This window comes from Hippocampus comes, unplaced genomic scaffold, assembly GCF_001891065.2.
Source record: "Hippocampus comes isolate QL1 unplaced genomic scaffold, H_comes_QL1_v1.1 scaffold82, whole genome shotgun sequence".
NCBI classification, from domain to species: Eukaryota; Metazoa; Chordata; class Actinopteri; order Syngnathiformes; family Syngnathidae; genus Hippocampus; species Hippocampus comes.
In genome coordinates this window covers 1,214,805-1,227,483 of record NW_017805135.1, presented here as the reverse complement: position 1 = coordinate 1,227,483, position 12,679 = coordinate 1,214,805, and the positions used below count along the sequence as shown (strand labels likewise).

General features: G+C 41.1%; 1 protein-coding gene across 1 annotated transcript in view; it reads right to left on the bottom strand.

The window, feature by feature from the left end:
• Nucleotides 1-6,301, bottom strand: part of cplx3b (complexin 3b) — a 10,802-nt gene extending 4,501 nt beyond the window's left edge. Inside the window, exons 1-2 of the mRNA XM_019866797.1 lie at nucleotides 5,641-6,301; nucleotides 1,511-1,598 (exon numbers count right to left, since the gene is read on the bottom strand). Of these exons, the coding sequence (XP_019722356.1) occupies nucleotides 1,511-1,598; nucleotides 5,641-5,798 (246 nt within the window). The 5' untranslated portion in view covers nucleotides 5,799-6,301. The remainder of the gene's footprint in view (nucleotides 1-1,510; nucleotides 1,599-5,640) is intronic.
• Between the last annotated feature and the right edge of the window lie 6,378 nt (nucleotides 6,302-12,679).

The following is a 12,679-nucleotide window of genomic DNA, read 5'->3' as shown; positions in this document are numbered from 1 at the left end:
CCAAGTATGAATTTTATACGAGGTATTCTTGACAGGTTATATTTTCACAAATATCAACAGTAATTTATTCTTCAACGAATCTAATTTCAACATCAAATCCGCAAACGTAAGGTGCATACTTTTGTAAAGCTCACGTCACACTCAAAGTCAATTTAGATCTATACTCATTAAAATAGATTGTAATGGATTCCTGAACAAATCAGAATTAATTTTTCATAAACATCGAAGACAATTTCGTTTTCCACAAATCGAAAGCATACATTTGTTGTCAAATTTACATGACGAATATACTTATTTTTGAAAGTTTAGGTAAATATCAAAGACAATTGTGGTGTCAGCATTTTCATATACATTGATTTGTATGTTTTGGCTTTTTTTTTTCCATAATCATCAAAGGCAACATAGTCATCTGCTAACTCACTACTCCAGCATTTTATTTCAAATTCTAAAATCCGTTTGGAAATTATTTTCTCAACCCCCTCATGAATCCCTCTTGTGTATTTTGCGGCAATTCAAAATTTGAATTGCAGTTGCTCAATGGGGTGACGCCGCAAATTATAGCCAATCAAAATTCACAGATGCTTTCACACAGGCAAAATAATCAATTTCCAGGCTATAAGGGAGCGAGTCACAGCTGCCCATAATGTGACATTCACACTTTACTAGTGAGCAAAAATCTCTTCCTTTGTTTTTTTATGAAGTTGAAGAAAATTGATGGAAACATCAAGACAAGTTAGATGCATGTGTTTTTTTGTTGTTTTTTGTTGTTGTTTTCGGGAACATGAAAGAAAATGTAGTGTTCCGTCAACCCACCAAAAATACATTTTATAAATGCTTTAAAATTGCTTTAAATAATGAACAGCAACGGCAATTTAGAGCACAAGAAGACCCCTCTAGTCACAAATAATTGTGCCGATTGATACCACAAGATGGCGGAAAGGCACCACTTTTCTATTCGAAAGGACTTTGGCTAGTATAACAGAAGCTCCTCCGCTCACATCAACATGATGGAGCAGAACCAAGATGCCACAAGATGACGCCAAGTATGAATTTTATACGAGGTATTCTTGACAGGTTATATTTTCACAAATATCAACAGTAATTTATTCTTCAACGAATCTAATTTCAACATCAAATCCGCAAACGTAAGGTGCATACTTTTGTAAAGCTCACGTCACACTCAAAGTCAATTTAGATCTATACTCATTAAAATAGATTGTAATGGATTCCTGAACAAATCAGAATTAATTTTTCATAAACATCGAAGACAATTTCGTTTTCCACAAATCGAAAGCATACATTTGTTGTCAAATTTACATGACGAATATACTTATTTTTGAAAGTTTAGGTAAATATCAAAGACAATTGTGGTGTCAGCATTTTCATATACATTGATTTGTATGTTTTGGCTTTTTTTTTTCCATAATCATCAAAGGCAACATAGTCATCTGCTAACTCACTGTCCATCATTTGTAATATTTACGTGAACGGCAACGACAAGTTAGCATACCTTTGGTAGTCGGTACTTGTCCCGAAAATGACTCCTCACGGTGGCTCGCTCGGCTTTCTTCTGGGCAAAATTAGCCTCTCGTTCTTGTCTGCAACACAGCGCAACATATTCTTTGCATTGCTGATATTATATGATGTTATTATAATGATATGTGGACACTAGCCAACAAAAAGCATGTATCCCCAAAGGTCTGAATCTCGTGTGCTTAATTTGCCAGTCGGGACATACACTGTAGCCTGCTAGTACATGTAAATTAAGATGGATCTCAAGTATATGGAGTAAATGATCAAACGTCTTTACAGATATTGTTTGCAAATGCCAACAGTCCACTTCAATGAGTGATTTCTTTCAGCAGAGGGCGCTATATTCCTGAATCCAAACCTCAGCGAAGCGTTCACGCCCCAGTTGGCTCTCCGTCGTCCCCCATCACAATTGCTTAATTTGCTGAGAGGCCTGAGACACAGCAAGTCAACAAAGCTGACATAATGTTGGCCAGATGTGGCATGTGTGACCTCCCAAACAGAATACAGAGACCGCACACACACACACACACGCCGGCACACACACCCATGGCGGGGAAATTTGCACTGCTAGCCTGTGAGGATCACATCCTCTGAAGGCGATGCACCCAATGTGTCAGCGCAAGGTCGTTTTTTTATCCCCGATGAGATGTCCTGTCACATTATAGGCCCGAGTGGGCAAAACACCAAAGCCCGGGTAGCCATCCGTCTTGTCAAGGACCTCACGTGACACCGGCGGGATGGTGGCCGAGCTCTTGTTGTCGTCACGGAATCGCTAAACATGTTTTCTCCATGCTCATGTTTAGCGCCTTGGGCTCATAAGTCACTCTGCTAACAGGTCATGTGACAGCGGCCTGAGAGATCGTCATGCTTGTCAACGGTGTGGGCTCTTGTAAACATCAGACATTTGAGCAAACGTGGTTTCATTAAGGTTTTTATATATATTTGTCTTCAACAAAACCAAAAGATTTGTTTTTCTATACATGAAATATATTTTTGGTTCGGGGTGCAACTAACTCCAGCATTTTATTTCAAATTCTAAAATCCGTTTGGAAATTATTTTCTCAACCCCCTCATGAATCCCTCTTGTGTATTTTGCGGCAATTCAAAATTTGAATTGCAGTTGCTCAATGGGGTGACGCCGCAAATTATAGCCAATCAAAATTCACAGCGAGTCACAGCTGCCCATAATGTATGTCGCCAAATGATAGAAATACAGACAGTACACATATTGTGTATTACAACAATACTTAACCATATTTACTGTATCATTACATACGCACTCCTGGATGAAATAGTGACCCTTGTGGAAAAATAGAAGAGCGGCGTAGTTACCGCGCTGGTTAAGTTCAAATGATTGGGAGTGAGCCTCACCTTTCAATATATCACCTTTAAAAAAATATTCTCTCCCATGTCCTTTTATTTGGAAACCTGCATTTTTCTTGATGGACACTCCATCATTTTACGGATTAAAAACTGAGAGGCCTGAGACACAGCAAGTCAACAAAGCTGACATAATGTTGGCCAGATGTGGCATGTGTGACCTCCATACGGTACAACATATTGCATGGGGAGCGTCAGAACGCAATACGAGCTCACACATTTCACATTGCAAGGAGTCCTTATGTTCAATTGCCTGATGTGCGTGGGTGAGTGGCCAACTGTCGTTTTTTGCAGCAGTCAGTCGGAAGCATCGCGCAGTGTGCATGGCCCGAATGTTAAAAAATATGAAAAAAAATGTTCGTCACTGACTTCCAGAGTAAAGCTGATGCTTGCAAATGTCTTATTTTGAAAAAAGACTGTCATGGAGGACTACGGAAATCTGATAAGTTTACTGTTTTGGGGGCTGGGATTCCAAGGATTTTGAATTATTTTAATAAAACAAATCTGAATGATTAATCATTGATCAAATTGATTAGCTGTTGATTAATTGCATAATCGTTGCACCTCTACTTGAGGGATTTCAACGAATTCAATGTACTGTAATGCGTTTGTAAACATCCATCCATTATCCGAGCCGCGCATCCTAACAAGGGCCTCGGCCATGCTGGAGTCGTATCCCAGCTGACTTTGGGCAGGAGGCGGGATACAGCCGAACCTGATTGCCTGACAATCGCATAGCACACATAGACATCCAAAGGCAATTTAGTCTTCAATGGCTCTAAAAAACAAATGCGTGTTCACAAAGATCAAATACATTTTTGAGTCCTCTCCACCGATTGGTGCGCAGCCCTAATTAGCATGATAGCCAGCGGGTATCCTCACATTCACTTGAATATATTGCATGGTACATGTACATATCTTAGAAATTGAAATTATATGGTTAAGTATTGTTGTAAAACACAATATCTGCATACTGTATGGCTCGCGGCAGCCGTCAGAGCCGCGCTTGCGTCAAACCCGCAAATGTATTTGCTTAATGTTTACAAATTCACATTCCACAAAATGAGCCAAACACAGCGCAGTTCTGCTTTCATACCCTGCCAATCTCTGAGATTGGCAGGTTATGCAGGTGAGCTGAGTGGATGGGCGGAGTTCTGAATAATCATTTGTATTTCTACGTCATAATAACGCCTGAAGTGATCGCTTCACATTTTTGCCTTTTGACTTTGATGAGCTACTGCAAACAATCGACAAGACTGTCAAACTCAAGTCGAGTGACAGACTCATTTTGGCCAACATACAGCAGTGAAAAAAAAAGAATTTGGATTGCATGGGACCTTTGAGTACATGTTTTTGTAAACATAAAAAAAAAAAAAATTATAGTCTTCCACAAATCTAATTTAAGATCTTTTTTTGGACATTTTCTTTCATTTGAAAAAAAACAAAACGAATTCTTGCTTTCTTTTTAATAACAAATGCATTAATCATTTCTTTGTCGCATTACTTTTTCACAATATTTTTTTGCACTCACTATGCAAATGTTAATTCATTTTTTTTTTCTTTTTCTTTTACAATTTTTAGGTGACTCAGACTTGACCTTCTTTGGCCTGAGTGTTGCTGTTGTGTGCCACTGAGGCACACGACACAGAATGTGGAAATCTACAACTTGGCATCTCCAATCAATAACCACACAACTCCATTCCGTAGATGACCTTGCGCCTGGTGACCTCTCGCATGCCACAAAGGTATACATGATACCTCCATACACACATACTATGCCCCTCCTCCCCAATTTTCATCAATGTGTTGCTGGTTTGAAACATTTCACCCGCTTTTTCTATTTTTGACACGTTACCCTTCTCATTGCCTTTCTGTTTTGTTTTTTGACATCTGCTCATTTTTGATTTTAAAATTTCATACAGTTTCACACATTTTTGGAACAGTTTTACAGTTTGTTAGTTTTTTTTTTTTTTTTTATAAATACGCCGTTACAATTTTAAACGGTATTACTCACTTTGGTTGCCATTTTTTTTTCAAATGTTTTGTTCCTTATTTCGACAATTTTCACTCGGTTTTGGCTATTTGTTTTCTGTGCCACTTTTAGAGTTGTACTTAACTTCGGTTTTTAAGACTCACACTCTCTTTTTAATTTTTGCTCATTACTTATACACTCACTTTGTACCATTTAAGAATTTTTTTCTAAATTCGTGTATTCATCCTTTTTGGGCTTGGTGGGTAGTTTTGTACTTTCCCCCCCCCCATTTATTCTCGAAATTTGAGAAAATTTTAAAAATGTCGAGAGCTGCTTTTTGACATTTCTCAGATGACCTTGTGCATGGTGTCCCCCAGCATGCCAACAGAGTAGAGTAGGGTAGGCTATATATGTATAGCTTGCCCGTCATTCCTATGTACCGTACTTGTTCCACTTAGGACAATCACTGGCACAGCCATTTTACACGTTTAGACTTTCTTTATTTAGACTGATTCGTGCATGCGCACAGATTATCCGCGTACACAAATCATTGTCAGAATGGGAGCGCGAGGATGCAAGAAACCTGACGATTCGTGCCCGACTGTTTTTAAACGCGTTTGCGCCTGACTCGTGGTTTTTTTTTTTTCTGTGCGTAAAAGACGCCCGTCTCCCGTACGTCTTTTTACGCACGGGAACGCGAGCGTCCACGTTCATTTCCCCCTTTCATTCAACCCTCATTTTGTCTGTCGACTTACTTCTCCTCCTCTAACTGTTGCTGGTACTGCTCGAACTCCTCTTGGGTCATCCCCTGCGCCGCCGCTTCCGTCTTCTCCGCCTCGGGTTTCTCCTCCGTCAGCCCGCCCGTCAAATTCTTCAGCTGGCCCCCCACCACGTGCTTCACCATGAAAGCCATCTCTCAGACAGTACCGGGTTTTTTTTTTCAAGTGGAGAAATTGGGGCTCCTAAATGGAGGGCGGCGGCTTGGTTGGAATCCACCTGAGAAAGATGCGCGTAAAGAACAACCAAAAAATAAAAACAATGGTTGTTGTGGGGGGAGGTGGAGAATGAGGAGAAATGATTCCCCGCTGAACGGCGCGTGCAATCAGATCGGAGGAAGAGGAGGAAGAGGAAGAAGAGGAGGAGGACGCTGACGAGCCGCGCGCTTCTGAGTCAACAAGTTTGGCGCTCAACTCTACCAATGGCGTGTGTCTGCCGCCCTGCCTGCCCAGTGCCCTCCCCTCATGCGAGGCGCCCATGCACGGCGACGGTGCGCGGGTGCGGCAGACTCCCGGTGGACTGGCCCGACGGCGGACGCAACATGGAGACGTCACGAGGGTTCAAGCTCGCTTCAACTCCCACAAATATTTTGGACTAATTTTGACTTTTTTAAAAAAAAAACAATTTTCACTCATCTATTGTTCATTTTTTGCTCTCCAACTTCCTTTAAACTCATGCATTACATTTTTTTGGGGGGGGGGTTAATATTTAGGGGCAATTTTCAAATATTTAAAGATACATAATATCGTATATATTTTCAATTTTTTAAGACATTTTTACAATTATTCCCTCTTCTTTTTGTTTTTTTTAAACATCATTCATTTTTGTAAAAATGTTTGGACCATTTTTTAAATTCATATATGTGCTGATTTTTCATTTTTGACATTTTGCACTCCAAACATTTTTCAGTCATTTTTTTAATGCCATTCAATACATGACCTACATTCTTTGATTTTTTTCCCGTAAAGTTTATCTTTTACAATAACAAAAAAAACAGTTGTTCGTAGTTACAGTTACTTTGACAATCTACACACAATATGATTTTTTTCCCGTAAAGTTTATCTTTTACAATAAAAAAAAAAAACAGTTGTTAGTAGTTACAGTTACTTTGACAATCTACACACAATTCATTTCTGTTTACCATTTTCTGTCTTGATCAAAAACTAATATTTAACCCATATTATTTTCTATTTTTCACCCCCCCCCCACGTGTTAGCAAATTTTTCACAACATTTTCGCAATTCCAAAGATCTTTTTTTTTTCCACTCCTTTATTCCAAATGTTGTTTCCCTCCTTTGGGCCAATTTCGCACAAGGTTTTAAGGCCCCCCTTCAGGTCACGATTAAGACTCCCTTTCGATTGACACTCTCACTTCGGTAGCTAACGAAATCAACACAGAAATGGAAACATTTAAAAATCCAGCCGATAAACGAGTTGGACATGAAAGTATGAGCTACCCTTCCGAAAAGCTTTCATGTTACATCCAGAAAGTTTGACACACCGTCGACATCGCGAGTGCGATGATCCTCGCAGCAGCATCAACGTGACACCTCGTCTGACCTACTTTCCTTCGCTCGACACGCAACATGCTTGCTGTGTTGTGTTTTTTTTTTGTGTCAAAGACTTCTCTGCCGTTACACACCTGGAGGATGAGCAAATCACAAAAAAAATGTTCCAGATCCCTCCATCATACAATACAAACGTCTGCACATGAAAAACAATCACTAGAGGAAGACCAAATGTGCTTGAAAAGACGAAAGAGGACACCTATCGCAGTGGAGCTACAAATCTGTATCGGAAGCCGAAAGATCAGCTGACAAAGGAAATGTACATTGCCAAGAGAAACTATGAAGATCACCTAAAAAAAAAAACAACAAAAAAACTGTTTGATGCTCATGGTGGTGAGTCAGTGTGGAAAGGTCTATGATGTATTTCTGATCACCAGAACAACCGCACCTCAACGCACCCAGATGTCAAACTCATGAAACTTGCTTACAACAGCACGGTCAACAACGGCGAACGGTCTGCATATCAACAGGAAGTGGAGCGGCTGGTGCTCTGTTGAGGCCAACACAACCTGGAGCGGAACACGGCCAAAACTGTGGACTTCAGGAAACACGGCTGCCCTGTGGCGTTTGTTGAGACCTTCATGTTCCTCCGGATTACAGTTTCCCAGGCCCTCAAATGGAAAGCCAACATCAACTCCATCTTGCAAAGGGCCCAGGAGAGAATTTAGTTCCTGTGGTTGCGAAGGGAGCACAGCCTGCCTGCCATTGGAGCTGTTGCGTCAGTTCTATCCATCAGTCAGTCTATCAACACACTCCAAAAAGTTGTTCCATGGTCACTGTCTAATGATCATCATAGAGAATGAATAAAAACCATCCATCCATCCATCCATTATCCAAACCACTTCTCCTCATGAGAAGCCTATTCCAGCTGTCATTGGTCGGTAGGCAGGGTAGACCCTGAACTGGTCGCCCGCCGCTGGCAAGGTAATGAATTAAAAACCCCTCACACCAAATATAACATTTCTTCAATTGGAGTATGACTCAGAGCATAACATTACCGTCAAATCACGACAAATGTCTTCCGTGAAATGCCACTTTTTTATTTCTGGCATAAAATGATATCATAGGAATTTGAAAATGAAACGCCATCAAACTAGACTGCCAAAAATGTATGCATACAAAAGTAGATGTGAGGTCATACTCTGTTTAGCAGGTTTGACATGGAGAGTCTTGTTAGCCCGACGAGGTCTTCAACAGCAGCTGTGTTTGTCAAAGTCATGCAAACGCGCGGCAACGGCGGATGGCGGCGTAACGAAAGGCTCCCGGATGAGCGCGGAAACAACATTACTCCCAGAATCTAAAAATAGACGCGTGTCAGGGCCCCCGCAGCCTCGTGCTCCGCTTTAGTCGTCTTTTTACTGCCTGTTTCCCACTTTGACTGACATCTGCGAACATGATGATCGCCATCATCATTTGACGTCAACGGGCGGTGAACAACAAAACTACAGCAGGTCTGTGCCGACCCGGGATGATGTCATCAAAAGAATGACCGAAAAATATGTTTCATCAAATTCTGTCTTTGAATGCCTTGCGTCAAAATACCGTCATCAAATTTTTTGGGCAAAATGTCCAAATCAGAGGCCATTTGATCTTTTCTTCTGGCACGTGGTTTTCAAACGTCTTCATTTCTTTGTTTTGAATGGATTTTTTTCATCACGTAAAGCACAGTGTGTATGAAATGCACTGTATAAATCAAGCTGTCTCGCCTTGCCTTGCAGTCACAGCGGAAACGTGCAAAGGTGCTAATTTCCATCTATCAAGCCAACGTGCCACTACAACGATTTTCACGCCATCCACTTTTTCCCAGAATTGCTTTGAACCTCGAAATGATGACACATTTGAATACTTAGTGAACACAATCAGTTTAACAATGAGAAAATGCTTTCCGGGGGTTGCTGTGGTAACATCTCAAGGAGCCGCTTTCCTTCGAACAAGCCAGTGTGCCATGGAGGTGACTTTGAAGCCGTTCAAATGTCACATAATTTGGCTTTATAACCCTCAAAATGATGACAGGGGCTCAACTTGAGTATTTTGGGAATGCCATCAGGTTACCATAGCATCTTTTTGGTTTGTTTGTGAGGACTGTGAGGGAGTCAAAAGCAAAAAAAAAATTTTTTTTCATTAAAAAATCAAATGTGTTGTTCCTACTTCCTCATGCCAGTGCCTCTGAATGTTCTAAAGCGAAGCGTGTAGATTTTAGAAGACGTGTGAAAGACCAATCAGAGGGTTTGTCAAGTCAGTGTAAACAGGGTGCGAAAAAAAACAAAATCCACTCAGAGGATGCACCGAGCCGGAGCAGCTGCCTCTCCTGATGCCAGCCACCCACTCCACCAATTGCTTGAATTGATAACAGGAAGCCTCAAAAAGCCTCATTAAGAAAGATTCTGCGGGCTATAATCTGAAACTGCAACTTCGCTTTTTATACTGGCTGAAATCATTCATCGCATAGAGAGAGAGAAAATAAACGCAATCATACTCTGCAAAAAGTAACATAAAAGAAATGAACTAACAATGTAAATGCATGTAGAAAACGGCACGCGCAACAAAAAATAACATTAATTCCTGAAAAAAAATATTTGTACTGTATATGACACTTTTTCTCAGTTGCTTTGTACACTGCTGGAAACAACGTTTGAAACGTTTATTAAATGTCAGCTACATCTGACAACAACATCAAGAATAATAATAATTATTATTAGGTGAACTAGTGAACTGTAACAAATCCCTCATGGCAGCAATGCTGTAAGTAACACACTGGAAGGTAAGGCAGGATGTCTGCTTTCAAATGGAATATACACACACACACACACACACACACACACACACACACACACACACACACACGAGCGCGGTGTATCATTTACCCACAATTCTTCACTGTGTGTAACGATGGCGTTTAATCCGCTTCAATATTAGCATGTTAGCACGCTAACAAGCTAAGTTAAGCTTTGGAGGCTTTAAAGATCAACAGTGAAAGCAGCACAGACGTGTGTGTGTGGGTGGGTGTGTGGGTTTATGTGTGTGTGAAATCTTCATTCCTCCAACCCTCTCGAACATCCGTCATCTTTCCTTCCCTGATCCATCCATCCTCTCCACACCACCCCTTCTTCGTTCTTCCCCTCATCCCTCCATCCTTCTTCCCTTTTCCACTTCCGCCATCTGTCTTTTCCTCTCCTCCTCTCATGCCTTTATCCCCCTGCACTCTTCCATCCTCCCTTCATCATCCCGCTCTCCTCCCTTCCCTCCATCCCCGCCACTTCCTGTCACACCGCTTCCTTATTCCTTCTTCATCCCTCCCCCCACCTCTCTGCATCCCCTCATGTTTCCTACCCCACTCCTCCCTGATCACGCCATTCTTCATCCCTCCGTCCTATAAGGAACCTCTACATCCCTCCTTTTTCTTCCTCCCTTCCATCCATCTCAATTCCCCTTTGCATCTCATCATGCTAGCATCCCCCCCCACATGTTTCCCATCACTCACATCCTTCTCCTTTTTCTCCTCTCTGCTGACCTCATCCAACCGTCTCATCCCTTTATTTCCCCTCCCCATCTTCCATCCCTTTCCTCCATGTCGCATGTGGCGTGCGTCCCGAGGGCTGCTTTGGAGGAAACATGGCGTCACAAAGACTTCGTGCCGGCTGAGCTTATATGGAATTAGCTGAGCAGAAAATTCCCCCTTTTGGTGACGTCATGCAAGCAATCTGCTAATCGGAGTAATACGAGGATGAAGAGGAGGAACGTGATGAAGCTGTGAGGCAGTGCAAACCACGAGCAGACATCAAACTAGCCATGATTGACACCGCTCGTGTTGGATGACATGGTTCAGGTGAAGCCGATGTTGGGTCCGGTTAATTATGAAACGCTTTTTCATAAATGTAAAACTAAAAACGTGCGGAGGAGGATGATTGCGCTGGTTTCTCGTCATCCTGAGTAGATGCCAATCTCACCAGTTGGCTGGTTGCTGGCCCCGCGGCTAAACGCGAGCTCAGGAAGATGGTGGCTAACATTAGCGAGCCATTTGCGTCGCTGTAAATAAATGAGCGGCTAGTTTATTAGCCACTGACGCGGATCACCGCTCATGAGCTCTTCATAAAGATGTTAGTTGGAAGCCTTAACCCTGGCTTGAAACCCTGACCTTTGTGTAGCACCCTAAATTCCAAATGGTACCCTTGTTTGAAGCTAGACATAAAACCCTCATTGGAATTAAAAAAATTGACTTGGAATAACCATTATTTGAAACCCTAATTTGAAACACTAACCTTGGCTCAAAACCCTAACCTCGTTTTTTTAAACCCAAACCTTTCTCGAAACTCAAAGTTGAAACCCTCATTTCACACCTAAACTCTAGTTTCCAAACTCACAATTGAAACCCTCATTTCAACCACTGCTGGCCCTTTTTTGAAATCCTGACTTGAGACCCTAACCTTGGCTTTCAAACCTTATTGTAAACCCCTCACCCTTGTTTGACAATGTATCTTTTATTCAAAACCCCAATTTGAAACTATATCCCTCAATGTAAAACCCCGACCCTTCAAACCCTAATTTGAAACAGTTTCTCTTGCTGACTTGAGACCCTAACCTTGGCTTTCAAACCTTATTGTAAACCCCTCACCCTTGTTTGACAATGTATCTTTTATTCAAAACCCCAATTTGAAACTACTGTATATCCCTCAATGTAAAACCCTGACCCTTCAAACCCTAATTTGAAACCGTTTCTCTTTTTTGAGACCCTAATTTGAGATCTAAATTATTGTTTCAACTCCTAAATCCGACTTGAAACCCTAATTTGAATGTAAAACTGTGGCTAACCCTTATTTAAAATCCTAATATGAATGTTTAACCCATATTTAAATCCCTAATTTGAATGAAAAACTGTGGCCTAAAACCCAAATTTCAAACCCTGTCCCTTGTTCAACATCGTATCTTTTTTTTAGAAACCCAAATTCGAAGCGGATTCCCTCATTTCTAAATCCTAACTTGAAACGGTTGAAGATTTTAAAAACGTTTTTTGCTAACCCTAAATACTGTCCTAAAACCCAAATTTCAAACCCTGTCCCTTGTTCAACATCGTTTCTTTTTTTTAGAAACCCAAATTCGAAGCGGATTCCCTCATTTCTAAACCCTAACTTGAAAGAGTTGAAGATTTTAAAAACGTTTTTTGTAACCCTAAATATTGCTTGGATTTCTAACCCAGGCTCGACACCACCATTTGAAACCCTAACCCAAATTTAAAACCCCAATTTGAAATCAAACCTTTGCTTGAAACGTTAATTGTGATCTCTAAATCTTGTTTAATACCTGAAACCTGGCTTCAAACTTCAGTGTGAAAACTGAAACTTTGATGAACGCATTCACTTTAAACCCTAACCATTGTTTGAAACCCCAATTCGAAATGCTGGAACCTTCATTTGAAACCCTAATCGGAAACCCTGAGCAGCGGCTTGTCTTT